This window comes from Bombina bombina, chromosome 6 (genome assembly GCF_027579735.1).
Source record: "Bombina bombina isolate aBomBom1 chromosome 6, aBomBom1.pri, whole genome shotgun sequence".
Lineage (NCBI taxonomy): Eukaryota > Metazoa > Chordata > Amphibia > Anura > Bombinatoridae > Bombina > Bombina bombina.
The window spans coordinates 896,623,111-896,649,068 of NC_069504.1; the positions used below are offsets into that span (position 1 = coordinate 896,623,111).

At 43.4% G+C, this 25,958-nt stretch overlaps 1 protein-coding gene across 10 annotated transcripts in view; it reads right to left on the reverse strand.

The window, feature by feature from the left end:
• Window positions 1-25,958, reverse strand: part of KIF23 (kinesin family member 23) — a 263,401-nt gene that overhangs the window by 142,278 nt on the left and 95,165 nt on the right. For all 10 annotated transcript variants that reach the window (XM_053718482.1, XM_053718481.1, XM_053718489.1 and 7 more), the window contains one exon: window positions 17,276-17,378. In XM_053718482.1, coding sequence (XP_053574457.1) covers window positions 17,276-17,378 — 103 coding nt within the window. The remainder of the gene's footprint in view (window positions 1-17,275; window positions 17,379-25,958) is intronic.

Here is a 25,958-nt window from a genome sequence, read left to right on the forward strand (position 1 = left end):
GAGACCGATAAAGTAAACTCCAGCTTCACAGCCCCAAGGAAAGAACTTCCTATCTGAAAGTCCAAATAGCATACAGGGAACTACCCTGGCGCCTACCCAGAGAACTCTGGTCTAAATCCATCTGAGGATCGAAGAAGATGAAAATCCCCAAAAGTCTTAACAGACAATGGTAGTAAACTGGAATCTCCAAGACCAGGGAGTCACAGATAAATCTGGAATCATGATACCAGAACCCCCCCCCCCCCCCAAAAAAAAAAACTTTAGGATCAGAATGTGGGTTACTGAAAGATGGCCCGTAAGAACCGGATTGTACCCAAAATGAAAGAAAAGGAAGGATATCCTTCTCAACAGAGATCCTGCAGAGTTCCTGAACAAAAGGGAAGAGGAAACCTATATTCTCTTCCATAATGGAGACATAAGTTCTGCTTAAGTACCATAGAATCCAAATAGGACAGAAGACCACTCCCTAAAAAAAAATCTGTGGAGTTCCCACTCCCCCGGATGGAAAGTCTGACGACTTAGAAAATCCGCCTCCCAGTTGTCTACCCCTGGGATGTGAATTGCAGATAGATGGCAGGAGTGATCCTCCGCCCATTTGATGATCTTGGATACTTCCTTCATCGCTAGGGAACTCTTTGTTCCTCCCTGATGATTGCTGTACGCTACAGTCATGATGTTGTCCGACTGAAATCTGATGAATTTGGCCTCCGCTAGTTGAGGCCACGCCTGGAGCGTATTGAATATAGCTCTCAGCTCCAAAATGTTTATCGGGAGAAGAGATTCTTCCAGAGACCATAGACCCTGAGCTTTCAGGGAGTTCCAGACCGCACCCCAGCCTAACAGACTGGCATCGGTCGTGACAATGATCCACTCCGGTCTGCGGAAACTCATTCCCTGAGACAGGTGATCCTGAGACAACCACCAGAGAAGAGAATCTCTGGTTTTCTGTTCCATTTCTATTTGAGGAGACAAATTTGCATAATCCCCATTCCACTGTTTGAGCATGCACAGTTGCAGTGGTCTGAGATGAATTTGGGCAAAAGGGACTACGTCCATTGCCACAACCATTAAACCAATTACCTCCATGCACTGAGCCACAGAAGGCAGAGGAATGGAATGAAGAATTCGGCAAGAATTCAACAGTTTTGACTTCCTGACCTCTGTCAGAAAGATTTTCATTTCTACCGAGTCTATTAGTGTTCCCAGGAAGGGAACCCTTGTGAGCGGGGACAGAGAACTCTTTTCTACGTTCACCTTCCACCCGTGAGACCTTAGAAAGGCCAGAACAATGTCCGTATAAGCCTTGGCTCTGTGAAAAGACGACGCCTGTATTAAGATGTCGTCTAGGTAAGGTGCTACTGCAATGCCCCGCGGTCTTAGTACCGCTAGAAGGGACACTAGCACCTTTGTGAAATTCTGGGAGCGGTGGCCAACCCGAAAGGAAGGGCCACGAACTGGTAATGTTTGTCCAGAAAGGCGAACCTTAGGAACTGATGGTGATCTTTGTGGATAGGGATATGTAGGTACGCATCCTTTAGATCCACGGTAGTCATATATTGACCTTCCTGGATCATCAGCAAGATTGTCCGAATGGTTTCCATCTTGAAAGACGGAACTCTGAGGAATTTGTTTAGAATTTTTAGATCCAGGATTGGCCTGAAAGTTCCTTCCTTTTTAGGAACTACGAACAGGTTTGAGTAAAAGCCCAGTCCTTGTTCTGCAATTGGAACTGGGTGCATCACTCCCATTTTTAGTAGATCTTCTACACAGCGTAAGAACGCCTGTTTCTTTGTTTGGTCTGAAGACAAACGAGAAATGTGGAACCTTCCCCTTGGGGGAGAATCCTTGAATTGTAGAAGGTACCCCTGAGCAACTATTTCTAATGCCCAGGGATCTGGAACATCTCTTGCCCAAGCCTGAGAGAGAAAGCCTGCCCCCTACTAGATCCGATCCCGGATCGGGGGCTACCCCTTCATGCTGTCTTGGAAGCAGGAGCAGGCTTCTTGGCTTGTTTACCCTTATTCCAACCCTGCAAGGGTTTCCAGGTTGCTTTGGGCTGTGAAGCATTATCTTGCTTTGCGGCAGCAGAGGTTGCAGCAGGTCCGCTCCTGAAGTTGCGAAAGGAGAGAAAATTAGCCTTGTTTTTGGCCTTAAACGGCCTATCTTGTGGAAGGGCATGGCCCTTTCCCCCAGTGATATCCGAAATAATTTCTTTCAGCTCTGGGCCGAATAGGGTTTTCCCCTTGAAAGGAATATTTAACAGTTTCGTTTTGGACGACACATCCGCCGACCACGATTTGAGCCAAAGCGCTCTTCGCGCCATGATGGCAAAACCTGAGTTTTTCGCCGCTAACAGCTATTTGTAAAGCAGCATCAGTGATAAAAGAATTAGCCAGCTTTAGAGCATGAATTCTATCCATGACCTCGTCGTATTAAGTCTCCCTCTGGAGCGACTCCTCCAGAGCCTAAAACCAAAATGCCGCTGCAGTAGTTACCGGAATAATGCAGGCAATTGGTTGAAGAAGAAAATCTTGCTGAACAAATATTTTCTTCAGCAATTTTTTATCCATAGGATATCCATAGGATCTTTGAAAGCACAACTGTCCTCTATTGGTATAGTTGTACGCTTAGCAAGTGTTGAAACAGCTCCCTCTACCTTAGGGACCGCCTGCCACGCGTCCCGCCTGGGGTCGTTTATGGGGAACATTTTCTTAAAGATATGGGGGGGGGGGAACAAAGGGTACACCTGGTCTTTCCCACTCCCTAGTCACAATATCCGCCACCCTCTTTGGGATCGGAAATGCCTCAGTGCATACAGGGACCTCTAAAAACCTGTCCATTTTACACAATTTTTCTGGGACCACCATGGGGTCACAATCATCCAGCGTAGCTAAAACCTCCTTAAGCAGGACACGGAGGTGTTCCAGCTTAAATTTAAACGCTAAGGAATCTGACTCTGCCCGCTGAGAAACTTTTCCTGTGTCAGAAATTTCTCCCTCAGACAGACCGTCCCTCACTGCTACTTCTGAGTGTTGTGAGGGTACTACAGATAAATCATCCAAAGCTTCTGATTGCTCATCCTCTGTATTTAAAACTGAGCTATCGCGCTTTTTTTGAAAAACTGGCAGTTTGGATAAAAATGCTGCAAGGGAATTATCCATTACTGCTGCTAATTGTTGTAAAGTAATAGGGGCCAATGCGCTAGAGGTACTAGGCATCGCTTGCGCGGGCGTAACTGGTGTCGACACATGGGGAGAGGAAGAAGGACTATCCTCATTACATTCTGTTAGTTAAAGAATCATCTTGGGCTACATTTTTAAGTGTCACTGCATGGTCTTTAAAATGCTTAGATGTTTTAGCACACTTTAAACACAAATGCAATGGGGGTACCGCCATGGCTTTTAAACATAAAGAACAAGGTCTATCTGAAGACTCAGACATGTTTGACAGACTTAGACAGCACTACAATACAGTAAAAGTCACTTTGAAAAAACGTTACTGTGCCTTTAAATAATAAAAAGCACCCACTTTTTTACCAAATCACCAAAAAACATCCAATCTTTATGAAATTTTCACCAAATCAATTAACCCCTTAATGACCAAACCGGAGCAAATTGCAGTAAACTACCGGTTTAACACACTACAGCACAGTGCCACAGTCTTTGCTGTGGCCCTACCTTCCTTTTGGGTTATTTGTAGAAGAAAATAAGCCTCCCTGAAGTCCTCCTGTACTCTCAGGACTCTACACGTGAAGCTGCCTTGCAAAACAACTGCGCAACTGAGGCGCGAATATGAGGCCCCCTCCCTCTTCATTCCGGAGTTATGGGGCCTTCCTGAGTCAGATTAGGTGTCTTACAATATGCCAGGCGTAATAAAAACCCCAAAAGTGTTCCCAACGTCTAAAACACTTGAATAAATATAAGATTACACCAATAAAGTAATCGATATAGCCCATCACAGTGTCTACCAGTATTTAAGCCCTTCACAGAAGCCATCCTTCTATACTGCGTCTCAGAAAATGGCTTTCCTTCCCACATGGGGATTTCTATCAGTCTTCTAGCATTACCAGGTCTTGTTAGAAAAAAAATGACTGAGCACACCTTAAGCAGTTAAGCCTGCAAACTGTTCCCCCCAACTGAAGTTCTCCGGTACTCAACAGTCCTGCGTTGGAACAGCAATGGATTTTAGTTACAACATGCTAAAATCTTTTTCCTCTCAGCAGAAATCTTCATCACTTTCTGCCTCAGAGTAAATAGTACAAACCGGCACTATTTTAAAATAAACTCTTGATTGAAGAAATAAAAAACTACAAATCTAACACCACATACTCTTTACCCTCCCGTGGAGATGCTACTTGTTAGAGCGGCAAAGAGAATGACTGGGGGGGCGGTGCCTGAGGGGAGCTATATGGACAGCTTTGCTGTGTGCTCTCTGCCACTTCCCGTAGGGATTGAGAATATCCCACAAGTAAGGATGAATCCGTGGACTGGATACACCAAGTAAGAGAAATGAGAGGGTACACCCTCTCTTTACAAGCATTCTCATTTAATTAAGAACAAGCTTTACATCAGCTTCAGGGAGCTTTGGGTTATTGTATTTATTTATAATGTCCTTTGACTTTTGAGCAAGACTCCCAAATTGAAATCCAAGAGAGATATGAATCACCTAGAGGAGGGAGCACCTAAGTAGAGGTCATATGTTTCATCCATCCAAAACAATGTGAACTAGAATTTCCTCCCCTAACTTAAATGTATTGACTTTTGTTCATATAGCAATGGTTGCTTAGATAAGCACAGTGTTGTTGACTCCCTTTTTACTTTTCCTGCCATAAGTAACCTCAGTTAAAACATCATCACTTGACTGTATTGCACCCAGTTTACAATCTGGGATTTTACAAAAGCGGCTCTGTTCCGCTATTTCTTATACAGTTATATTGGAATATGAATATATACTTTTACAAACCTGAGTCACCTGGCGGCCCCTTGTCTGTTATAAACTCTATTAGTTTGCATTTGTTTATTACTAACTATTTTATACTACATATTGAAACAATAGAGGATTATATATGTAAGTTTTAAATGAGGAAGGAGTCACCAGGTGATAAGACCATTTACTTCATATGTTATTAAAGATTATCATTCTAGTATGCTAAAAGGGCAAGAGCATATTAACAGGGTTACAATTCTTCTACTATTGTTAAAAGGTATTAGTCATGATGTTATGTCATTCATGTATGTTACAGGAGCTAAAAATATATATCACTTTATACAATTGTAACGATATGTTTAAGAAGTGTTTGTCATGTGTTCTACAAATTTGTATTAGAGTTATAAAATAGGTACTTATGGGTATATAAATTCAGGAGAGAGACATTGTCCCAGATAGGGATGATATAAGTAACATACAATTTACCATGTACTGAATGTCATCTGTATTTTCCGTTTTGTGTTGAGTGTATATGGTACCTTAATAATAATAATAATAAAAAAAAAGGTCCACTGTCACCCCCAAGACCTGAGGAAGAACAACAGATCTCAGATCCTACACCTAGCCGGACCAGCCCAAGCAACGGCAGATCTGAAAGCAAGGGAACCGAAAGGAACTCCAAGACCAGCCCCCAAAGGGGCAGAAGAATGGACACAGCCACTTCAACCTAAAGACATTCGAGCAGGCATTAGACCCAAGGAGATCTAGCAAAGCCACCCTACTAAGTCTCAATGCAGAGCAAGCAGCTCCCCAGATAGAAAGGAACAACAATTTAAAGAGCAGACCAATCCCTGAACCAGATAAAAATCTGTTCCAACCTCCCGAACACAGGATGGGCCCTAAAATGGGAACCACACCTCTGTAAGGACGACAACTAACCCCCTGAGGAGAAGAGCGTTGAGAAACACCTGCCCAAAAGACAGGAAGTTGTAAGAAGAACCGAGAGGACACAAGGCCACGCCACTGACAATCACGGAAGAACCCCTCAAAACACCATTGTGCTAGCACACATACCAGACACAAAAGTGACAGCTGAGCAACTGCAAACCTTCCGTTTGCTAGGCAGGAAAGCCCACCATCAGTTGGCTGTCCCAAGGGAACCGTATCGTCTGGCACAAGACAAGGCACAAGGAGTCCCAGCTCTCAGTAAATCTGGCCAAATTGTAGAACGGAACAGCCAGAACAAGGACTAAGCCCAAGTACCCCGGAAACTGGAACCTCCCCGCCAGTCCTAGGATCAGAAGGTCCGGTAACATCCCACAGCAGGATCTACAAAGAGAAAAATGCCAAGCAAAACCCTCGACAACCAGAAGATCAGGACAAGAAGCCCGGGCCTCACAAATGTTTAGATTAAACAATCTTCCAGGAACACAAATCCCTCGTCTGATACCAAAAAAAAAAAAAAAAAATCCAGAATAACCCGGATAATAAGAGCAAGAAGCCCTTGCAAGTACCGACCCAAAGGGAAGAGACTACCCCTTGCAGGAGCCCAACACTCCAAAGAGCCAGGGCCATAAAATGACACTAGAGCTAACAGGCGCCTAAGGCACTTTAACATGATTGTGGGATTAATCCCCCTTAAGCGACACAGGGTGCTGCTCATTTTATCGACCTCGAAAGAGGAAAGGCTGAGTAGACCTCGCCGGGTATTGAACTAGCAACCCTCGGCTTGCTACAGAACAGAGTAGCCACAGAGCATTAGTAAGCTGAGCTAGCTGTCCAGCTAGCCACAAGCTCCAGGCACAAGGGGAATAGTGAGGACAACTCACCAGAAAGCGCAACTTCCAGCCTCCACATCACCTCAGATTTGAAGTCAGGGGACAGTAAAACATGGGTTTGGATGTTGCAATACCTGAACCATGTGAGTGGAAAACCACTAGGACCTATTCTATCCCAAGAAAGAGATACAGAGCATTCCCAACACTGGGAAAGGGCCCCTAACCGGAGCCCAAAAAACACCTGACTAATGTCCCGAAAAAGGGACAACCAACTCCCGAAGGGGACCCATCCACAAGGAAAACAGACAATCCAAGAGGTCTCAATGAAGAAGACAACCACTAAAGGAACAAGTCCAAAAAGGACAATTTCCTAAAGCAACACCGTCCCGACCAGCGGAAAGAGGCGCTAAACCCTCTAATTTCCTACCACGTGGGAAGGATTACTCTATGTTCCGAGGGCATCTAAAAACAGAGACACGCAGCAAAATTCACTGACCCAGTCACCAGAGAAACAGCTATTTAGGACTGAAACAATCCCGAAAGCCACACAGAACCCGCAAGTCCTCTTGAAAATTCTTAGCTGAAACTTGTAAAACAAATAAGAAAATAAATGATGTTAAGAGCACTTGGCACCCCATCCTGACCAGCAAGGTATAATAGGCGCCACGTGTCTGAATAAGCCGCAAAACAGAAGATCTGAACCCAAGCAGGACCAGCCTGCAACGAGGGTCATAACTTCCAAGCTGGCTAAATCCACCCTCAGAGGGAGGAAGAAAAACAGACAGACAAAAAAACATGGGACTAACGTGTCCCGAACAACTTCCAAAGAAGTAAACAGCGAGTATCAATCTCAGAGATTTTAAGTTCCTGCAGGAAACAGTATGAAAAAGAAAATTCATCCTAACCGGATAAAATAAAATAACAGGCAACTCGAGGGTTAATGCCCAAGAAAAACAGAAAGATCCTCAGGACCAGCCTAACGGAAACCCTGTTCTACCAACAAAACTGGGCAGGATCTCGATAACAATACAGGGACAGTCAAGTCCAAAAAAAAATATTTAATTTTTAAAATAGGGAATATCATTTTAAACAACTTTCCAATTTACTTTTATCAACAATTTTGCTTTGTTCTCTTGGTATTCTAGTTGAAAGCTAAACCTAGGAAGGCACATATGATAATTTCTAAGCCCTTGAAGGCCGCCTCTATTTTATTTACTTTTCACAGCAGGGGAGAGCAAGCTCATGTAGGCCATATAGAAAGCATTGTGATCACGCTCATGGCAGACACTGCACTAATTGGCTAAAATGCAAGTCAATAGATAACAACTAAAAGTCATGTGATTAGGGGCGGTCAGAAGACACTTAGATGCAAGTTAGTCACAGAAGTAAAAACAGAATTTATGCTTACCTGATAAATTACTTTCTCCAACGGTGTGTCCGGTCCACGGCGTCATCCTTACTTGTGGGATATTCTCCTCCCCAACAGGAAATGGCAAAGAGCCCAGCAAAGCTGGCCATATAGTCCCTCCTAGGCTCTGCCTACCCCAGTCATTCGACCGACGGACAGGAGGAAATATATATAGGAGAAACCATATGGTAACGTGGTGACTGTAGTTAGAGAAAATAATTCATCAGACCTGATTAAAAAACCAGGGCGGGCCGTGGACCGGACACACCGTTGGAGAAAGTAATTTATCAGGTAAGCATAAATTCTGTTTTCTCCAACATAGGTGTGTCCGGTCCACGGCGTCATCCTTACTTGTGGGAACCAATACCAAAGCTTTAGGACACGGATGAAGGGAGGGAGCAAATCAGGTCACCCAAACGGAAGGCACCACGGCTTGCAAAACCTTTCTCCCAAAAATAGCCTCCGAAGAAGCAAAAGTATATAATTTAAAAAAAATGTGGTCAACAGGAACCTCATTCTTGAAGGCCCATGTGGAAGCCACAGCCCTAGTGGAGTGAGCTGTGATACTTTCAGGAGGCTGCCGTCCGGCAGTCTCAAAAGCCAATCTGATGATGCTTTTAAACCAAAAGGAAAGAGAGGTAGAAGTTGCTTTTTTACCTCTCCTTTAACCAGAATAAACAACAAACAAAGAAGATGTTTGTCTAAAATCTTCAGTAGCCTCTAAATAGAATTTTAGAGCACGGACAACGTCCAAATTGTGTAACAAACGTTCCTTCTATGAAACTGGATTCGGACACAAAGAAGGTACAACTATCTCCTGGTTAATATTTTTGTTGGAAACAACCTTCGGAAGAAAACCAGGCTCAGTACGTAAAACCACCTTATCTGCATGGACCAGATAGGGCGGAGAACACTGCAGAGCAGATAACTCAGAAACTCTTCTAGCGGAAGAAATTGCAACCTAAAACAAAACTTTCCAAGATAATAACTTAATATCTACGGAATGTAAGGGTCCAAACGGAACCCCTTGAAGAACTGAAAGAACTAGATTAAGACTCCAGGGAAGAGTCAAAGGTCTGTAAACAGGCTTGATTCTAACCAGAGCCTGAACAAACGCTGAAACGTCTGGCACAGCTGCCAGCCTTTTGTGAAGTAAAACAGATAAAGCAGAGATCTGTACTTGCAGAAAATCCTTTCTCCAAACCTTCTTGTAGAAAGGAAAGAATCTTAGGAATTTTTATCTTGTTCCATGGGAATCCTTTAGATTCACACCAACAGATATATTTTTTCCATATATTATGGTAAATTTTTCTAGTTACAGGCTTTCTAGCCTGAATAAGAGTATCTATTACAGAATCTGAAAACCCACGCTTTGATAAAATCAAGCGTTCAAACTCCAAGCAGTCAGTTGGAGGAAAACCAGATTCGGATGTTCGAATGGACCCTGAATAAGAAGGTCCTGTCTCAAAGGTAGCTTCCATGGTGGAGCCGATGACACATTCACCAGGTCTGCATACCAAGTCCTGCGTGGCCACACAGGAACTATCAAGATCACCGAAGCCCTCTCCAGATTGATCCTGGCTACCAGCCTGGGAATGAGAGGAAACGGTGGGAATACATAAGCTAGGTTGAAGATCCAAGGTGCTACTATTGTATCCAATAGAGTCGCCTTGGGATCCCTGGATTTGGACCCGTAACAAGGGACCTTGAAGTTCTGACGAGAGGCCATCAGAACCATGTCTGGAATGCCCCATAATTGAGTTATTTGGGCAAAGATTTCCAGATGGAGTTCCTACTCCCCCGGATGCTCCTCCATCGCCAGGGAACTCCTTGTTTCCCCCTGATGGTTGATATATGTAACAGTCGTCATGATGTCTGATTGAAACCTTATGAATTTGGCCTTTGCTAGTCAAGGCCAAGCCTTGAGAGCATTGAATATCGCTCTCAGTTCCAGAATGTTTATCGGGAGAAGAGATTCTTCCCGAGACCATAGACCCTGAGCTTTCAGGGGTTCCCAGACCGCGCCCCAGCCCACCAGACTGGCGTCGGTCGTGACAATGACCTACTCTGGTCTGCGGACGCTCATTCCCTGTGACAGGTTGTCCAGGGTCAGCCACCAACGGAGTGAATCTCTGGTTATTTGATCTACTTGTATCGTCGGAGACAAGTCTGTATAATCCCCATTCCACTGTCTGAGCATGCACAGGTGTAATGGTCTTAGATGAATTCGTGCAAAAGGAACTATGTCCCTTGCCGCAACCATCAAACCTATTACTTCCATGCACTGCGCTATGGAAGGAAGAAGAACAGAATGAAGTACCTGACAAGAGCTTAGAAGTTTTGATTTTCTGGCCTCTGTCAGAAAAACCTTAATTTCTAAGGAAACTATTATTGTTCCCAAGAAGGGAACTCTTGTTGACGGGGACAGAGAACTTTTTTCTATGTTCACTTTCCACCTGTGAGATCTGAGAAAAGCTAGGACAATGTCCGTATGAGCCCTTGCTTTTGACAGAGACGACACTTGAATCAGGATGTCGTCCAAGTAAGGTACTACTGCAATGCCCCTTGGTCTTAGCACCGCTAGAAGGGACCCTAGTACCTTTGTGAAAATCCTTGGAGCAGTGGCTAATCCGAATGGAAGTGCCACAAACTGGTAATGCTTGTCCAGAAAGGCGAACCTCAGGAACCGAAAATGTTCCTTGTGGATAGGAATACGTAGGTACGCATCCTTTAAGTCCACCGTGGTCATGAATTGACCTTCCTGGATGGTAGGAAGGATCGTTCGAATGGTTTCCATTTTGAACGATGAAACCCTTAGAAACTTGTTTAGAATCTTGAGATCTAAAATTGGTCTGAATGTTCCCTCTTTTTTGGGAATTATGAACAGGTTGGAGTAAAAATCCATCCCTTGTTCTCCTAATGGAACAGGATGAATCACTCCCATGCTTAACAGGTCTTCTACACAGTGTAAGAATGCCTGTTCGAAGATAATTGAGACCTGTGGAACCTTCCCCTTGGGGGTAGTTCCCTGAATTCCAGGAGATAACCTTGAGAAACTATTTCTAGCGCCCAAGGATCCTGAACATCTCTTGCCCAAGCCTGAGCAAAGAGAGAAAGTCTGCCCCCCACCAGATCCGGTCCCAGATCGGGGGCCAACACTTCATGCTGTTTTGGTAGCAGTGGCAGGTGACTTGGCCTGCTTACCCTTGTTCCAGCCTTGCATCGGCCTCCAGGCTGGCTTGGTTTGAGAAGTATTACCCTCTTGCTTAGAGGGTGTAGAATTTGAGGCTGGTCCGTTTCTGCGAAAGGGACGAAAATTTGGTTTATTTTTAGCCTTAAAAGACCTATCCAGAGGAAGGGCGTGGCCCTTTCCCCCAGTGATGTCTGAAATAATCTCTTTCAAGTCAGGGCCAAACAGTGTTTTACCCTTGAAAGGGATGTTAAGCAAAAGCGCTCTGCGCGCCACGATAGCAAACCCTGAATTATTCGCCGCTAATCTAGCTAATTGCAAAGCGGCATCTAAAATAAAAGAGTTAGCCAATTTAAAAGCTTGAACTCTGTCCAAAACCTCCTCGTACGAAGATTCTTTATTGAGCGACTTTTCTAGTTCTTCGAACCAGAAACACGCAGCTGTAGTGACAGGAACAATGCATGAAATTGGTTGTAGAAGGTAACCTTGCTGAACAAACATCTTTTTAAGCAAACCCTCTAACCTTAAATCCATAGGATCTTGAAAGCACAACTATCTTCTATAGGAATAGAAGTGCGTTTGTTTAGAGTAGAAACCGCCCCCTCGACCTTGGGGACTGTATGCCATAAGTCCTTTCTGGGGTCGACTATAGGAAATAATTTCTTAAATATAGGGGGAGGACAAAAGGTATGCCGGGCCTTTCCCACTACTTATTTACTATGTCCGCCACCCGCTTGGGTATAGGAAAAACATCGGGGGGCACCGGAACCTCTAGGAACTTGTCCATCTTACCTAATTTCTCTGGAATGACCAAATTGTCACAATCATCCAGAGTAGATAATACCTCCTTAAGTAGTGCGTGGAGATGTTCTAATTTAAATTTAAAAGTTACAATATCAGGTTCTGCTTGTTGAGAAATTTTTCCTGAATCTGAAATTTCTCCCTCAGACAAAACCTCCCTCCTGGCCCCTTCAGATTGGTGTGAGGGTATGTCAGAACAGATATCATCAGCGTCCTCTTGCTCTTCAGTGTTTAAAACAGAGCAATCGCGCTTTCTCTGATAAGTAGGCATTTTGGAAAAAATGCATGCAATAGAATTATCCATTACAGCCATTAAGTGTTGTATGGTAATAAGTATTGGCGCACTAGATGTACTAGGGGCCTCTTGTGTGGGCAAAACTGGTGTAGACACAGAAGGGGATGATGCAGTACCATGCTTACTCCCCTCATTAGAGGAATCATCTTGGGCAATATCATATCTATGGCATTATTATCACTACTTTGTTTGGACATTATGACACAAATATATCACATATATTTAAAAGGGGAGACACATTGGCTTTCATACATATAGAACATCATTATCTGATGGTTCAGACATGTTAAACAGGCTTAAACTTGTCAACAAAGCACAAAAAACGTTTTACAATAAAACCGTTACTGTCCCTTTAAATTTTAAACTGAACACACTTTATTACTGAATATGTGAAAAAGTATGAAGGAATTGTTCAAAATTCACCAAAATTTCACCACAGTAACTTAAAGCCTTAAAAGTATTGCACACCAAATTTGAAAGCTTTAACCCTTAAAATAACGGAACCGGAGCCGTTTTTACATTTAACCCCTATACAGTCCCAGGAATCTGCTTTGCTGAGACCCAACCAAGCCCAGAGGGGAATACGATACCAAATGATGCCTTCAATAAGCTTTTTCAGTGGATCTTAGCTCCTCACACATGCATCTGCATGCCATGCTTTCCAAAAACAACTGCGCATTAGAGGCGCGAAAATGAGGCTCTGTCTATGACTAGAAAAGGCCCCCAGTGAAAAAGGTGTCCAATACAGTGCCTGCCGTTTTTATTAAAACAATCCCCAAGATTTAACAACTATTAAAAGTAATAATCTGCCAAATATACTTAGTAAAGTAATCGTTTTAGCCCAGAAAAATGTCTACCCGTTTTTTAAGCCCTAATGAAGCCCTTTATTCTTTTACTTAAACTAAGAAAATGGCTTACCGGTTCCCATAGGGAAAATGACAGCTTCCAGCATTACCAAGTCTTGTTAGAAATGTGTCATACCTCAAGCAGCAAAGTCTGCCCACTGTTTCCCCCAACTGAAGTTACTTCATCTCAACAGTCCTGTGTGGAAACAGCCATCGATTTTAGTAACGGTTGCTAAAATCATCTTCCTCTTACAAACAGAAATCTTCATCTCTTTTCTGTTCCAGAGTAAATAGTACATACCAGCACTATTTTAAAATAACAAACTCTTGATTGAAGAACAAAAACTACATTTAAACACCAAAAAACTCTAAGCCATCTCCGTGGAGATGTTGCCTGTGCAACGGCAAAGAGAATGACTGGGGTAGGCGGAGCCTAGGAGGGACTATATGGCCAGCTTTGCTGGGCTCTTTGCCATTTCCTGTTGGGGAGGAGAATATCCCACAAGTAAGGATGACGCCGTGGACCGGACACACCTATGTTGGAGAAAAGTGTATTAATATAAGTGTTGGTTTTGCAAAACTGGGGAATGGGTAATAAAAGGGATTATCTATCTTTTTAAACAAAAACAATTCTGGTGTTGACTGTCCCTTTAAACGAGATTACTTCATGCCCCCATGTCTAACGAGGTGAGCCATTCGGAGGAGACTGATAAGTCCCATAACCGACCGACGGATAGGTTCCCCAAACAGCTCAAAAACGTGTCTGAGTAAAGCACGAAGGCGAGCCAGCCTATAACGAAAAGCACAACACTCAGGAACAGTTACACCCGCAGGGAACTGTGCATGCCCTCCATTGGCCGAGAGACCTCGGGCACTAGCACAATCGCAAATAAACATCTGGACTTTGTAGACAAGTGCCAAAAGTATGTAAAAGCGAAAAATGTGCCACAACCTCCGAGGAGGGAAAACACATAACCTGGGTAATCTGCGTTACCTGCATGTGTAGTAGTAGGGAGCGGTAGGAAACTTGCCTCCCGGAGGACAGGGCCCCCCCGAGGCAGATGGCTTGTCCCTTGAATCCCCGAGCCCGAGGAACAAGGCGCTCTAAGACAGCCTAAAGAACATAACTGACTGACCCGAGTCAATGGGGCCAATTCATATTTGTCACAGGACGAAGAATCTGAATCAGAAAGTTGAACAATCTCAACATCAGCATCCTCCATAACTGGATAAAGGATATAAAAAAAATAGACTATATATAAAACAATTTAAACGGCACCTGACACCCACAATGGCTGTGGCACCCACCACCTCCTATGAACCAGAAACCAGCAGACTAGAATTCTCCATCACCACACAGTCAGGAATGAGGAAATGGGAGACCAGAATGTAAACACGCCCAGTCACAAGATGAAAAGTACAGTCCAAAAAAAGCGTGCCCAACCGTAAGGTTGCGTCACTTCGAAGGGCCGTTATGTTCCAAAAAGCCACAAGCCCAGTTAACACTACACATAAGCAGATTGAATCACATAACAAACATGATTAAAAATAATCCAGGAGATATTAACCCTTGATTCCAAGATACTAAAAGGAGTCCCACTGAGATCATGTGAGTTCGCAGAAACAAATGAGTTACAGTACAATCATGAAGAAGTAAAATTAAATGATCTTACCGAAATCTACGCCGTGGAACAGGAACACAGCCCTTAAAGTGTGACTGATAGTAGCCTCGCCTCCGCCATGGACTTGAAAGAAGGAAGCAGGCAGCAAAGTTAAACAACGCCGATTGCTTTTGGAGTTGTAAAAAGGAGTCGGGATGGTATCGCAGAAATACTCTTCCTGCATCTCCAGACTCTAACTTTCATCCAAGCCCTCACTGAGAGGCTGACAGGATTAGTTAAAACTCCCGTCCCATGTCGAAGAGTACTACCCTCCATAAGAGACTAACACAAACTTGACACTTCTCTACCAACCTCCTGGGACGAAAGGCAAAGAATGACCGGGGGAGGAGTATTTTAGCCTTTGGCTGGGGTATCTGCCTCCTCCTGGTGGCCAGGTTCTTATTTCCCAAAAGTAATGAATGCAGCTGTGGACTATCAATTTATGTAAAAAAGCACCCTTCAGTCGAAGGAGCAGCGGCACTCGAAACTGCATGTGTAGGAACAGAAGATACTAGCAAACACACCTCACGGGACAAATCCTGAGGCGGATGGCTCAGTGGTCTCTAACATCTCAACATTGGTTGATGAGAACACCCTGTTGCAGCATACGGAACATAATTGAGAGGGCTGGACTACCCGGGCCTCCTCAATATACACAGGTATCGAATTCTGTATTAGAGGAATCCTCCTCAAAAGTTATCAAAATCCTCCATAACTTGTCTAATATAAATTATAGAAAAAATAACTGGCACCTTATACCCCCAATGGCTGGGGCACTCACCACCTCCTATGATCCAGACAGCTAGAGAAACTTGCTCCTCGTCGCAGACAATCAGTCAGGAATAGGAAATGGAGAAAAGTGACCACTCCCAGTCAAACTGTGCGTCATGCAGGACCACCCCCGCTAAGGAAAAAAAGCACCAGTTTAATAAAACTGTGCAGCTTTCAAATATTAACAACAAAATAAAAAATAACCTGTACGTTCCGTATCAGCCTATGAGCCCGAATGTCTCCTACACAAAGCAGTCGAAATCACATAAATATGATTAAAAAACCCCCACTGTTCAATAACCCCCCTCAGGGGATATTAACCCTTGATTCCATAACGATAAAGAGAGTCACACTGTGACCCTGTCTTAGGCGCTATATAAATAATAATTATTATATTATTATTTTATTATATTATTATTATTATTATTATTATTATATTTTATTATATTATTTTATTATTATTAAATGATCTTACTGGAATCTATGCCGTGGAACACAAAAAAACACGGTCCTTCAAGTTTGACAGACTGTAGCGTTGCTTCTGACATGGACTTGAGTGAAGAAAAGCAAGCAGCAAAACTTGTCAACGCGGATTGCTTAGGAGCTGTTAATATGGAGTCTGGATGGGTTCGCAGAAAGACTCTCCCTGCATCTTCAGACTAACTCATCAATGCCCACTGAGAGGCTGACAAGATTACTTAAAACTCCAGTCCCATCTCGAAGGGTAGATACCCTTCCTAAGGCACTACTCCGAAATCTTCTGACACTTCTCTAATGAACCTTCTGAGATGAAAGGCAAGGAATGACTGGGGGATGAGGGAGGTATTTAAGCCTTTGGCTGGGGTGTTTTTGCCGCATCCTGGTGGCCAGGTTTTGTATTCCCCATAAGTAATGAATGCAGCTGTGGACTCCCTGTATTAAAGAATGAAAAGAAAGAACAGAGTAACCAACTCTGGCTTTCTATACCAAGGGCAGCAAATATGTTAGAAAGTGGTGAGGTGGTCCTTGCTTTGTTTTTTAACTGCTTAAAAGCCATCACTACTCTTACTCAAGAGACTGACATGGACAGCTAAACCCAAATCCTTGCTAGCAGAGAAAAGTACCCGAAAAAGGAATAAATATCTTCAGACACAAACTTCACGTCCTCCATTGACAGAGTCAAAGAGAATGACTGGGGGTTATGCATAAAGGAAGTGACATTTAACAGCTTTGCTGGGGTGCTCTTTGCCTCCTCCTCCTGGCCAGGAGTGAATATCCCACTAGTAATTGGAATGACGTTGTGGACTCTCCGTGTCTTAGGAAAGAAAAACACCCACACACAACGTTCTAACTTACTTCCACTACAATATTTCTATGCACACTGAAACATCAGCAACCTACTGAGCATGTGCGAGAAGTCAGTGTATACAAGTCTGATTGGCTGATGGCGGTCATATTAATGTGTCACGGAAATGGAGGAAATTTTAAAATGCGTAAAAAAAAAATCTATTGCTCATTTGACATACGGAGAGCTATTGCAATTATTTTTCATTATGTAGTTGTTGATTGGGCAATTCTACTGCATTTCATGAATACTATAAATAAGGTGTTAGAATATTACCTGCTTCACGCAGCCTGTTACCCTCAGCCTTTGTGCGATTCGTCCTTTCACTTCCAGCCAGATCTACAAGGGATAGCTGGCTAACTGTGATTTGCTCCCGCTCCTGCAAAAGACAGACATTGTTGGGAATTAGAGAAAAAGGTGCAATTTTAGGAGAAAAGTTCTTTCGACAAAAATGTCTATTGTTCGCAGTCAAATATTAGAGGACAAAAAAAAATTTTTTTATGCTTTTCAGATAATTTCCTTTCCTTCTGTATGAGGAGAGTCCACGGCTTCATTCATTACTTGTGGGAATACAGAACCTGGCCACCAGGAGGAGGCAAAGACACCCCAGAGAAAGGCTTAAATACCTCTTGCACTGTGCACTTTCTGAGTAAATGTGCCCCTTTAACATCGTTAGTCAGTGAAAAGGCGAATATGTTCCCACAAAAAGGCTAGTGGGGGCTAATTCTCTCTGTAGGTAGTAACATAATAACGGTAATTTTGAGTATATATACACAATTGTTTTTGACACATCGGAGAACTGTATGTAATTTAAAGGAAGACCGCGGAGTCTCCAATGGATTTGTCAGACTGCATTAACCATTCATGTCATTCTCAAATACTACATAGTCAACTAGAATATAACTAAATAAATCTATGGGTTTGAAAAACTATTAAATAACAATGATCCCAATAGATATATAAATATGGGGTTTTATATGTGAATTTTTAGCATTTATGAGATATTTTATCTTTGATACCTATATGCACTAATATATTAAGGTTAACGAACAGGTAGAATGATCGCTGGGTGTGGACACATATGAGACAGGATCTCATTGGTCCGTCTATACACACACCTTAAAGTGATTAGAGGTATGGTAATGAGCGGCATTATAAAGCCGGTTTAAATGTGTATTGTTTTATGCCTGAGGAAACAGCCGATAGTGCTGAGAAACGCGTAGCAATTTTTAATCTGTGTACACTATCCACCTGCTTGTGTATGAAGGAATTTGTATAATACCAACGATTAAAGAAGTTTTGTATTTTTAAATCATTGTCCGCCATTCCTAACTAAGCAAGGTGCTCATTACCATACGGCCGTGAAGTTACAAGAAGTTTGCTGGTGTACAGCTGCTGCGAGGAGAACGCTGCCTGTGAGAGAGCAAGCTGGTTGGCTCAGATAACCAGATCGTATCCACAAGCACACTGGTGTGCTCAGCCAAAGTGTGAGTACCCTGGATTAGAGTGGGCTGTATGTGTGGGGTCTTTTGAGCTGTCGATACACACAATGGTCGTCCCTTTCTATTTGTAATTTATACAGATCATTGGTTCTACATCGGAGGAGAGGATCATTTTCACAGCCATCTGGAAACTGAATCCACCTGTTGGAATTTGTTGTGGACTCCTGGTGATCCATTAGACTATCTATGATAAAATTTGAACTATTTCACTATGCAATATTAATGAGGTGTCACTTTCCATTATTATTATTATTATTAGTAATTCATATATAACAATAATTTGATTGCACTCAGTTTGTAGTATTTATCTATACCAAGTTATATTATATTTTATTGTTTTTTATTTTTTCACGGTGTCACCAGACATACTAGCGCCCTCTTGTGTGTTTTTACACATTTGTTTTTAAATACCTCTCCAACTCCCCTCATCCCCCAATCATTCTGCCGAGGGAACAAGGAACAGTAGGAGAAATATCAGGGCATAAAAGGTGCCAGAAGAACAACAAAAGTTTAGGTCCGCCCAAGGAGAAAACGGGCGGAGGCCATGGACTCTCCACATACAGAACAAAATGAAATTATCAGGTAAGCATAATTTATGTTTTCCTTCTTAATATGAGGAGAGTCCACGGCTTCATTCATTACTTGTGGGAAACATATACCTAAGCTCAAGAGGACATAATGAAAACAGGAGGTTAAAAAGAGAGGCAGACCCTATTCTGAGGGCACCACAGCCTGCAAAACCTCTCTCCCAAAAGCTGCTTCAGCCAAAGCAAAAACATCAAATTTGTAAATTCTTAAAAAAAAAAAAAAAAAGTATGTAAGGAGGACCAGCCGCCATACAAATCTGCACCATTGAGGCCTCATTCTTATGTCCCGCTGTTTCATATACCAAGCGAATAATGCTCCTCCACCAAAAAGATAGGGAAGTGGAAGAAGCCTTTTGCCCTCTATGCTTCCTAGAATAGACAACAAAGAGGAAGTCTGTGTAAAATTCTTTGTAGCCTGAAGATAGAATTTCAAAGCCCGAACCACATCCAAATTATGAAGTAATCATTCCTTTCGAAGGAGGATTGGGACACAAGGAAGGAACCACAATCTCCTGGTTAATGTTGCGATCACACACAACCTTAGGGAGAAAAACCAGGTAAGGAGGCTCACATTGCAAAGCCACCATCTCAGAGACTCTGCGTGCCGAAGCAATAGTCCGTAGAAAAAGAACCTTCCAAGACAGCAATTTAATGTCAACCGAATGCATAGGCTCAAACGGAGCCCTCTGCAAAACTTTAGACCTACCACCGCTCCTCCGAGTTTCAATCTAGTTCTACCAGGAGGGTCCTTTTGTTCATCAGAATCTAGATTCTCTGAGGTTGACTGCGTGGCGATTGAACGCTTAGTCCTAGCCAAGAGAGGTTTTTCTGAGAGAGTGATTGATACTCTCAAGCAAGATAGCCGGTCATCCATCACATCTATCATAAGGTGTAGAGTACCTACTTATTCTGGTGTGAAGAGGGGATGCAAGCTGCTCTTTTCCTCTGAAATCTGCCTTCTTTCAACTGCAAAATAAAAAGCTCACAATGGTGAAGCATGTTTCAAATAAAATGGTAGGCACACAAACAGGTCATACTCACAGAGTGTCAAAGCAAGTTGGAGTGACTTGTATTGACATATAGATTTTATGTTCTTGAGAAAGGCTTGTTTTGCCAAAATGCGTTGAGCTATATTTTAATAAAATCTTAAGGTGCATCTGATGATACCCTTGTGATGGTTTTAATAAACAGCTGATTTAAAACTGAAATCCTGTGAGTATGACCCGTTTGTGCGCCTACCATTTTATTTGAAACGTGCTACACCATTGTGAGCTTTTTTATTTTGGAGGTAAAAGGCGGCAGGTTTCACAGAGGAAAAGAGCAGCTTGCATCCCCTGAGGTGACACAGCGCCACCACATTCGATATTTCTTGAAGAAGCAAAAAACGTTTGAGGTAAAATTGTGAAAAAGATATATAGACCATGTTGCCGGCTTGCGAATGTATTCAACCTAAGCCTCATTTGAATATGTCCAGGAAGAAACTGATCAGGTAGAATGAGGATAACGCTTCATTAAGACTCTCCCAACTCCAAGTCTAGAGAAAACAGAATTTATGTTTACCTGATAAATTTCTTTCTCCAACGGTGTGTCCGGTCCACGGCGTCATCCTTACTTGTGGGATATTCTCTTCCCCAACAGGAAATGGCAAAGAGCCCAGCAAAGCTGGTCACATGATCCCTCCTAGGCTCCGCCTACCCCAGTCATTCGACCGACGTTAAGGAGGAATATTTGCATAGGAGAAACCATATGGTACCGTGGTGACTGTAGTTAAAGAAAATAAAATATCAGACCTGATTAAAAAAACCAGGGCGGGCCGTGGACCGGACACACCGTTGGAGAAAGAAATTTATCAGGTAAACATAAATTCTGTTTTCTCCAACATAGGTGTGTCCGGTCCACGGCGTCATCCTTACTTGTGGGAACCAATACCAAAGCTTTAGGACACGGATGAAGGGAGGGAGCAAATCAGGTCACCTAAATGGAAGGCACCACGGCTTGCAAAACCTTTCTCCCAAAAATAGCCTCAGAAGAAGCAAAAGTATCAAACTTGTAAAATTTGGTAAAAGTGTGCAGTGAAGACCAAGTCGCTGCCCTACATATCTGATCAACAGAAGCCTCGTTCTTGAAGGCCCATGTGGAAGCCACAGCCCTAGTGGAATGAGCTGTGATTCTTTCGGGAGGCTGCCGTCCGGCAGTCTCGTAAGCCAATCTGATGATGCTTTTAATCCAAAAAGAGAGAGAGGTAGAAGTTGCTTTTTGACCTCTCCTTTTACCTGAATAAACAACAAACAAGGAAGATGTTTGTCTAAAATCCTTTGTAGCATCTAAATAGAATTTTAGAGCGCGAACAACATCCAAATTGTGCAACAAACGTTCCTTCTTTGAAACTGGTTTTGGACACAGAGAAGGTACGATAATCTCCTGGTTAATGTTTTTGTTAGAAACAACTTTTGGAAGAAAACCAGGTTTAGTACGTAAAACCACCTTATCTGCATGGAACACGAGATAAGGAGGAGAACACTGCAGAGCAGATAATTCTGAGACTCTTCTAGCAGAAGAAATCGCAACTAAAAACAAAACTTTCCAAGATAATAACTTAATATCAACGGAATGTAAGGGTTCAAACGGAACCCCCTGAAGAACTGAAAGAACTAAATTGAGACTCCAAGGAGGAGTCAAAGGTTTGTAAACAGGCTTGATTCTAACCAGAGCCTGAACAAAGGCTTGAACATCTGGCACAGCTGCCAGCTTTTTGTGAAGTAATACCGACAAGGCAGAAATCTGTCCCTTCAGGGAACTTGCAGATAATCCTTTTTCCAATCCTTCTTGAAGGAAGGATAGAATCCTAGGAATCTTAACCTTGTCCCAAGGGAATCCTTTAGATTCACACCAACAGATATATTTTTTCCAAATTTTGTGGTAAATCTTTCTAGTCACAGGCTTTCTGGCCTGAACAAGAGTATCGATAACAGAATCTGAGAATCCTCGCTTCGATAAAATCAAGCGTTCAATCTCCAAGCAGTCAGCTGGAGTGAAACCAGATTCGGATGTTCGAACGGACCCTGAACAAGAAGGTCTCGTCTCAAAGGTAGCTTCCAAGGTGGAGCCGATGACATATTCACCAGATCTGCATACCAAGTCCTGCGTGGCCACGCAGGAGCTATCAAGATCACCGACGCCCTCTCCTGCTTGATCCTGGCTATCAGCCTGGGGATGAGAGGAAATGGCGGGAACACATAAGCTAGTTTGAAGGTCCAAGGTGCTACTAGTGCATCCACTAGAGCCGCCTTGGGATCCCTGGATCTGGCCCCGTAGCAAGGAACTTTGAAGTTCTGACGAGAGGCCATCAGATCCATGTCTGGAATGCCCCACAGGTGAGTGACTTGGGCAAAGATTTCCGGATGGAGTTCCCACTCCCCCGGATGCAATGTCTGCCGACTCAGAAAATCCGCTTCCCAATTTTCCACTCCTGGGATGTGGATAGCAGACAGGTGGCAGGAGTGAGACTCCGCCCAAAGAATAATTTTGGTTACTTCTTCCATCGCTAGGGAACTCCTTGTTCCCCCCTGATGGTTGATGTACGCAACAGTCGTCATGTTGTCTGATTGAAACCGTATGAACCTGGTCCTTGCAAGCTGGGGCCAGGCCTGGAGAGCATTGAATATCGCTCTCAGTTCCAGAATATTTATCGGTAGAAGAGATTCTTCCCGAGACCCAAGACCCTGAGCTTTCAGGGATCCCCAGACCGCGCCCCAGCCTATCAGACTGGCGTCGGTCGTGACAATGACCCACTCTGGTCTGTGGAACATCATCCCTTGAGACATATTGTCCAGGGACAGCCACCAACGGAGTGAGTCTCTGGTCCTCTGATTTACTTGTATCTTCGGAGACAAGTCTGTATAGTCCCCATTCCACTGACTGAGCATGCACAGTTGTAATGGTCTTAGATGAATGCGCGCAAAAGGAACTATGTCCATCGCCGCCACCATCAACCCGATCACTTCCATGCACTGAGCTATGGAAGGAAGAGGAACGGAATGAAGTATCCGACAAGAGTCCAGAAGCTTTGTTTTTCTGGCCTCTGTTAGAAAGATCCTCATTTCTAAGGAGTCTATAATTGTTCCCAAGAAGGGAACCCTTGTTGACGGGGATAGAGAACTCTTTTCCACGTTCACTTTCCAGCCGTGAGATCTGAGAAAGGCCAGGACAATGTCCGTGTGAGCCTTTGCTTGAGGAAGGGACGACGCTTGAATCAGAATGTCGTCCAGGTAAGGTACTACTGCAATGCCCCTTGGTCTTAGCACCGCTAGAAGGGACCCTAGTACCTTTGTGAAAATCCTTGGAGCAGTGGCTAATCCGAAAGGAAGCGCCACGAACTGGTAATGTTTGTCCAGGAATGCAAACCTTAGGAACCGATGATGTTCCTTGTGGATAGGAATATGTAGATACGCATCCTTTAAATCCACCGTGGTCATGAATTGACCTTCCTGGATGGAAGGAAGGATAGTTCGAATGGTTTCCATCTTGAACGATGGGACCTTGAGAAATTTGTTTAAGATCTTGAGATCTAGGATTGGTCTGAACGTTCCCTCTTTTTTGGGAACTATGAACAGATTGGAGTAGAACCCCATCCCTTGTTCTCTTAATGGAACAGGATGAATCACTCCCATTTTTAACAGGTCTTCTACACAATGTAAGAACGCCTGTCTTTTTATGTGGTCTGAAGACAACTGCGACCTGTGGAACCTCCCCCTTGGGGGAAGTCCCCTGAATTCCAGAAGATAACCCTGGGAGACTATTTCTAGCGCCCAAGGATCCAGAACATCTCTTGCCCAAGCCTGAGCGAAGAGAGAGAGTCTGCCCCCCACCAGATCCGGTCCCGGATCGGGGGCCAATATTTCATGCTGTCTTGGTAGCAGTGGCAGGTTTCTTGGCCTGCTTTCCCTTGTTCCAGCCTTGCATTGGTCTCCAAGCTGGCTTGGCCTGAGAAGTATTACCCTCTTGCTTAGAGGACGTAGCACCTTGGGCTGGTCCGTTTTTACGAAAGGGACGAAAATTAGGTCTATTTTTTGCCTTGAAAGGCCGATCCTGAGGAAGGGCGTGGCCCTTACCCCCAGTGATATCAGAGATAATCTCTTTCAAGTCAGGACCAAACAGCGTTTTCCCCTTGAAAGGAATGTTTAGTAGCTTGTTCTTGGAAGACGCATCAGCCGACCAAGATTTCAACCAAAGCGCTCTGCGCGCCACAATAGCAAACCCAGAGTTCTTAGCCGCTAACTTAGCCAATTGCAAAGAGGCGTCTAGAGTGAAAGAATTAGCCAATTTGAGAGCATTGATTCTGTCCATAATCTCCTCATAAGGAGGAGAGTCACTATCGAGCACCTTAAGCAGTTCATCAAACCAGAAATATGCGGCAGTAGTGACAGGGACAATGCATGAAATGGGTTGTAGAAGGTAACCCTGCTGAACAAACATCTTTTTAAGCAAACCTTCTAATTTTTTATCCATAGGATCTTTGAAAGCACAACTATCCTCTATGGGAATAGTGGTGCGTTTGTTTAAAGTAGAAACCGCTCCCTCGACCTTGGGGACTGACTGCCATAAGTCCTTTCTGGGGTCGACCATAGGAAACAATTTTTTAAATATGGGGGGAGGGACGAAAGGAATACCGGGCCTTTCCCATTCTTTATTAACAATGTCCGCCACCCGCTTGGGTATAGGAAAAGCTTCTGGGAGCCCCGGCACCTCTAGGAACTTGTCCATTTTACATAGTTTCTCTGGGATGACTAAATTTTCACAATCATCCAGAGTGGATAATACCTCCTTAAGCAAAATGCGGAGATGTTCCAATTTAAATTTAAATGTAATCACATCAGATTCAGCCTGCTGAGAAATGTTCCCTAAATCAGTAATTTCTCCCTCAGACAAAACCTCCCTGGCCCCCTCAGATTGGGTTAGGGGCCCTTCAGAGATATTAATATCAGCGTCGTCATGCTCTTCAGTAACTAAAACAGAGCAGCCACGCTTACGCTGACAAGGGTTCATTTTGGCTAAAATGTTTTTGACAGAATTATCCATTACAGCCGTTAATTGTTGCATAGTAAGGAGTATTGGCGCGCTAGATGTACTAGGGGCCTCCTGAGTGGGCAAGACTCGTGTAGACGAAGGAGGGAATGATGCAGTACCATGCTTACTCCCCTCACTTGAGGAATCATCTTGGGCATCATTGTCATTATCACATAAATCACATTTATTTAAATGAATAGGAATTCTGGCTTCCCCACATTCAGAACACAGTCTATCTGGTAGTTCAGACATGTTAAACAGGCATAAACTTGATCAGAAAGTACAAAAAACGTTTTAAAATAAAACCGTTACTGTCACTTTAAATTTTAAACTGAACACACTTTATTACTGCAATTGCGAAAAAACATGAAGGAATTGTTCAAAATTCACCAAATTTTCACCACAGCGTCTTAAAGCCTTGAAAATATTGCACACCAATTTTGGAAGCTTTAACCCTTAAAATAACGGAACCGGAGCCGTTTTAAGCTTTAAACCCCTTTACAGTCCCTGGTATCTGCTTTGCTGAGACCCAACCAAACCCAAAGGGGAATACGATACCAAATGACGCCTTCAGAAGTCTTTTATAAGTATCAGAGCTCCTCTCACATGCGACTGCATGCCATGCCTCTCAAAAACAAGTGCGCAACACCGGCGCGAAAATGAGACTCTGCCTATGCTTTGGGAAAGCCCCTAAAGAATAAGGTGTCTAAAACAGTGCCTGCCGATATTATTAAATCAAAATACCCAGAATAAATGATTCCTCAAGGCTAAATAAGTGTTAATATCAATCGATTTAGCCCAAAA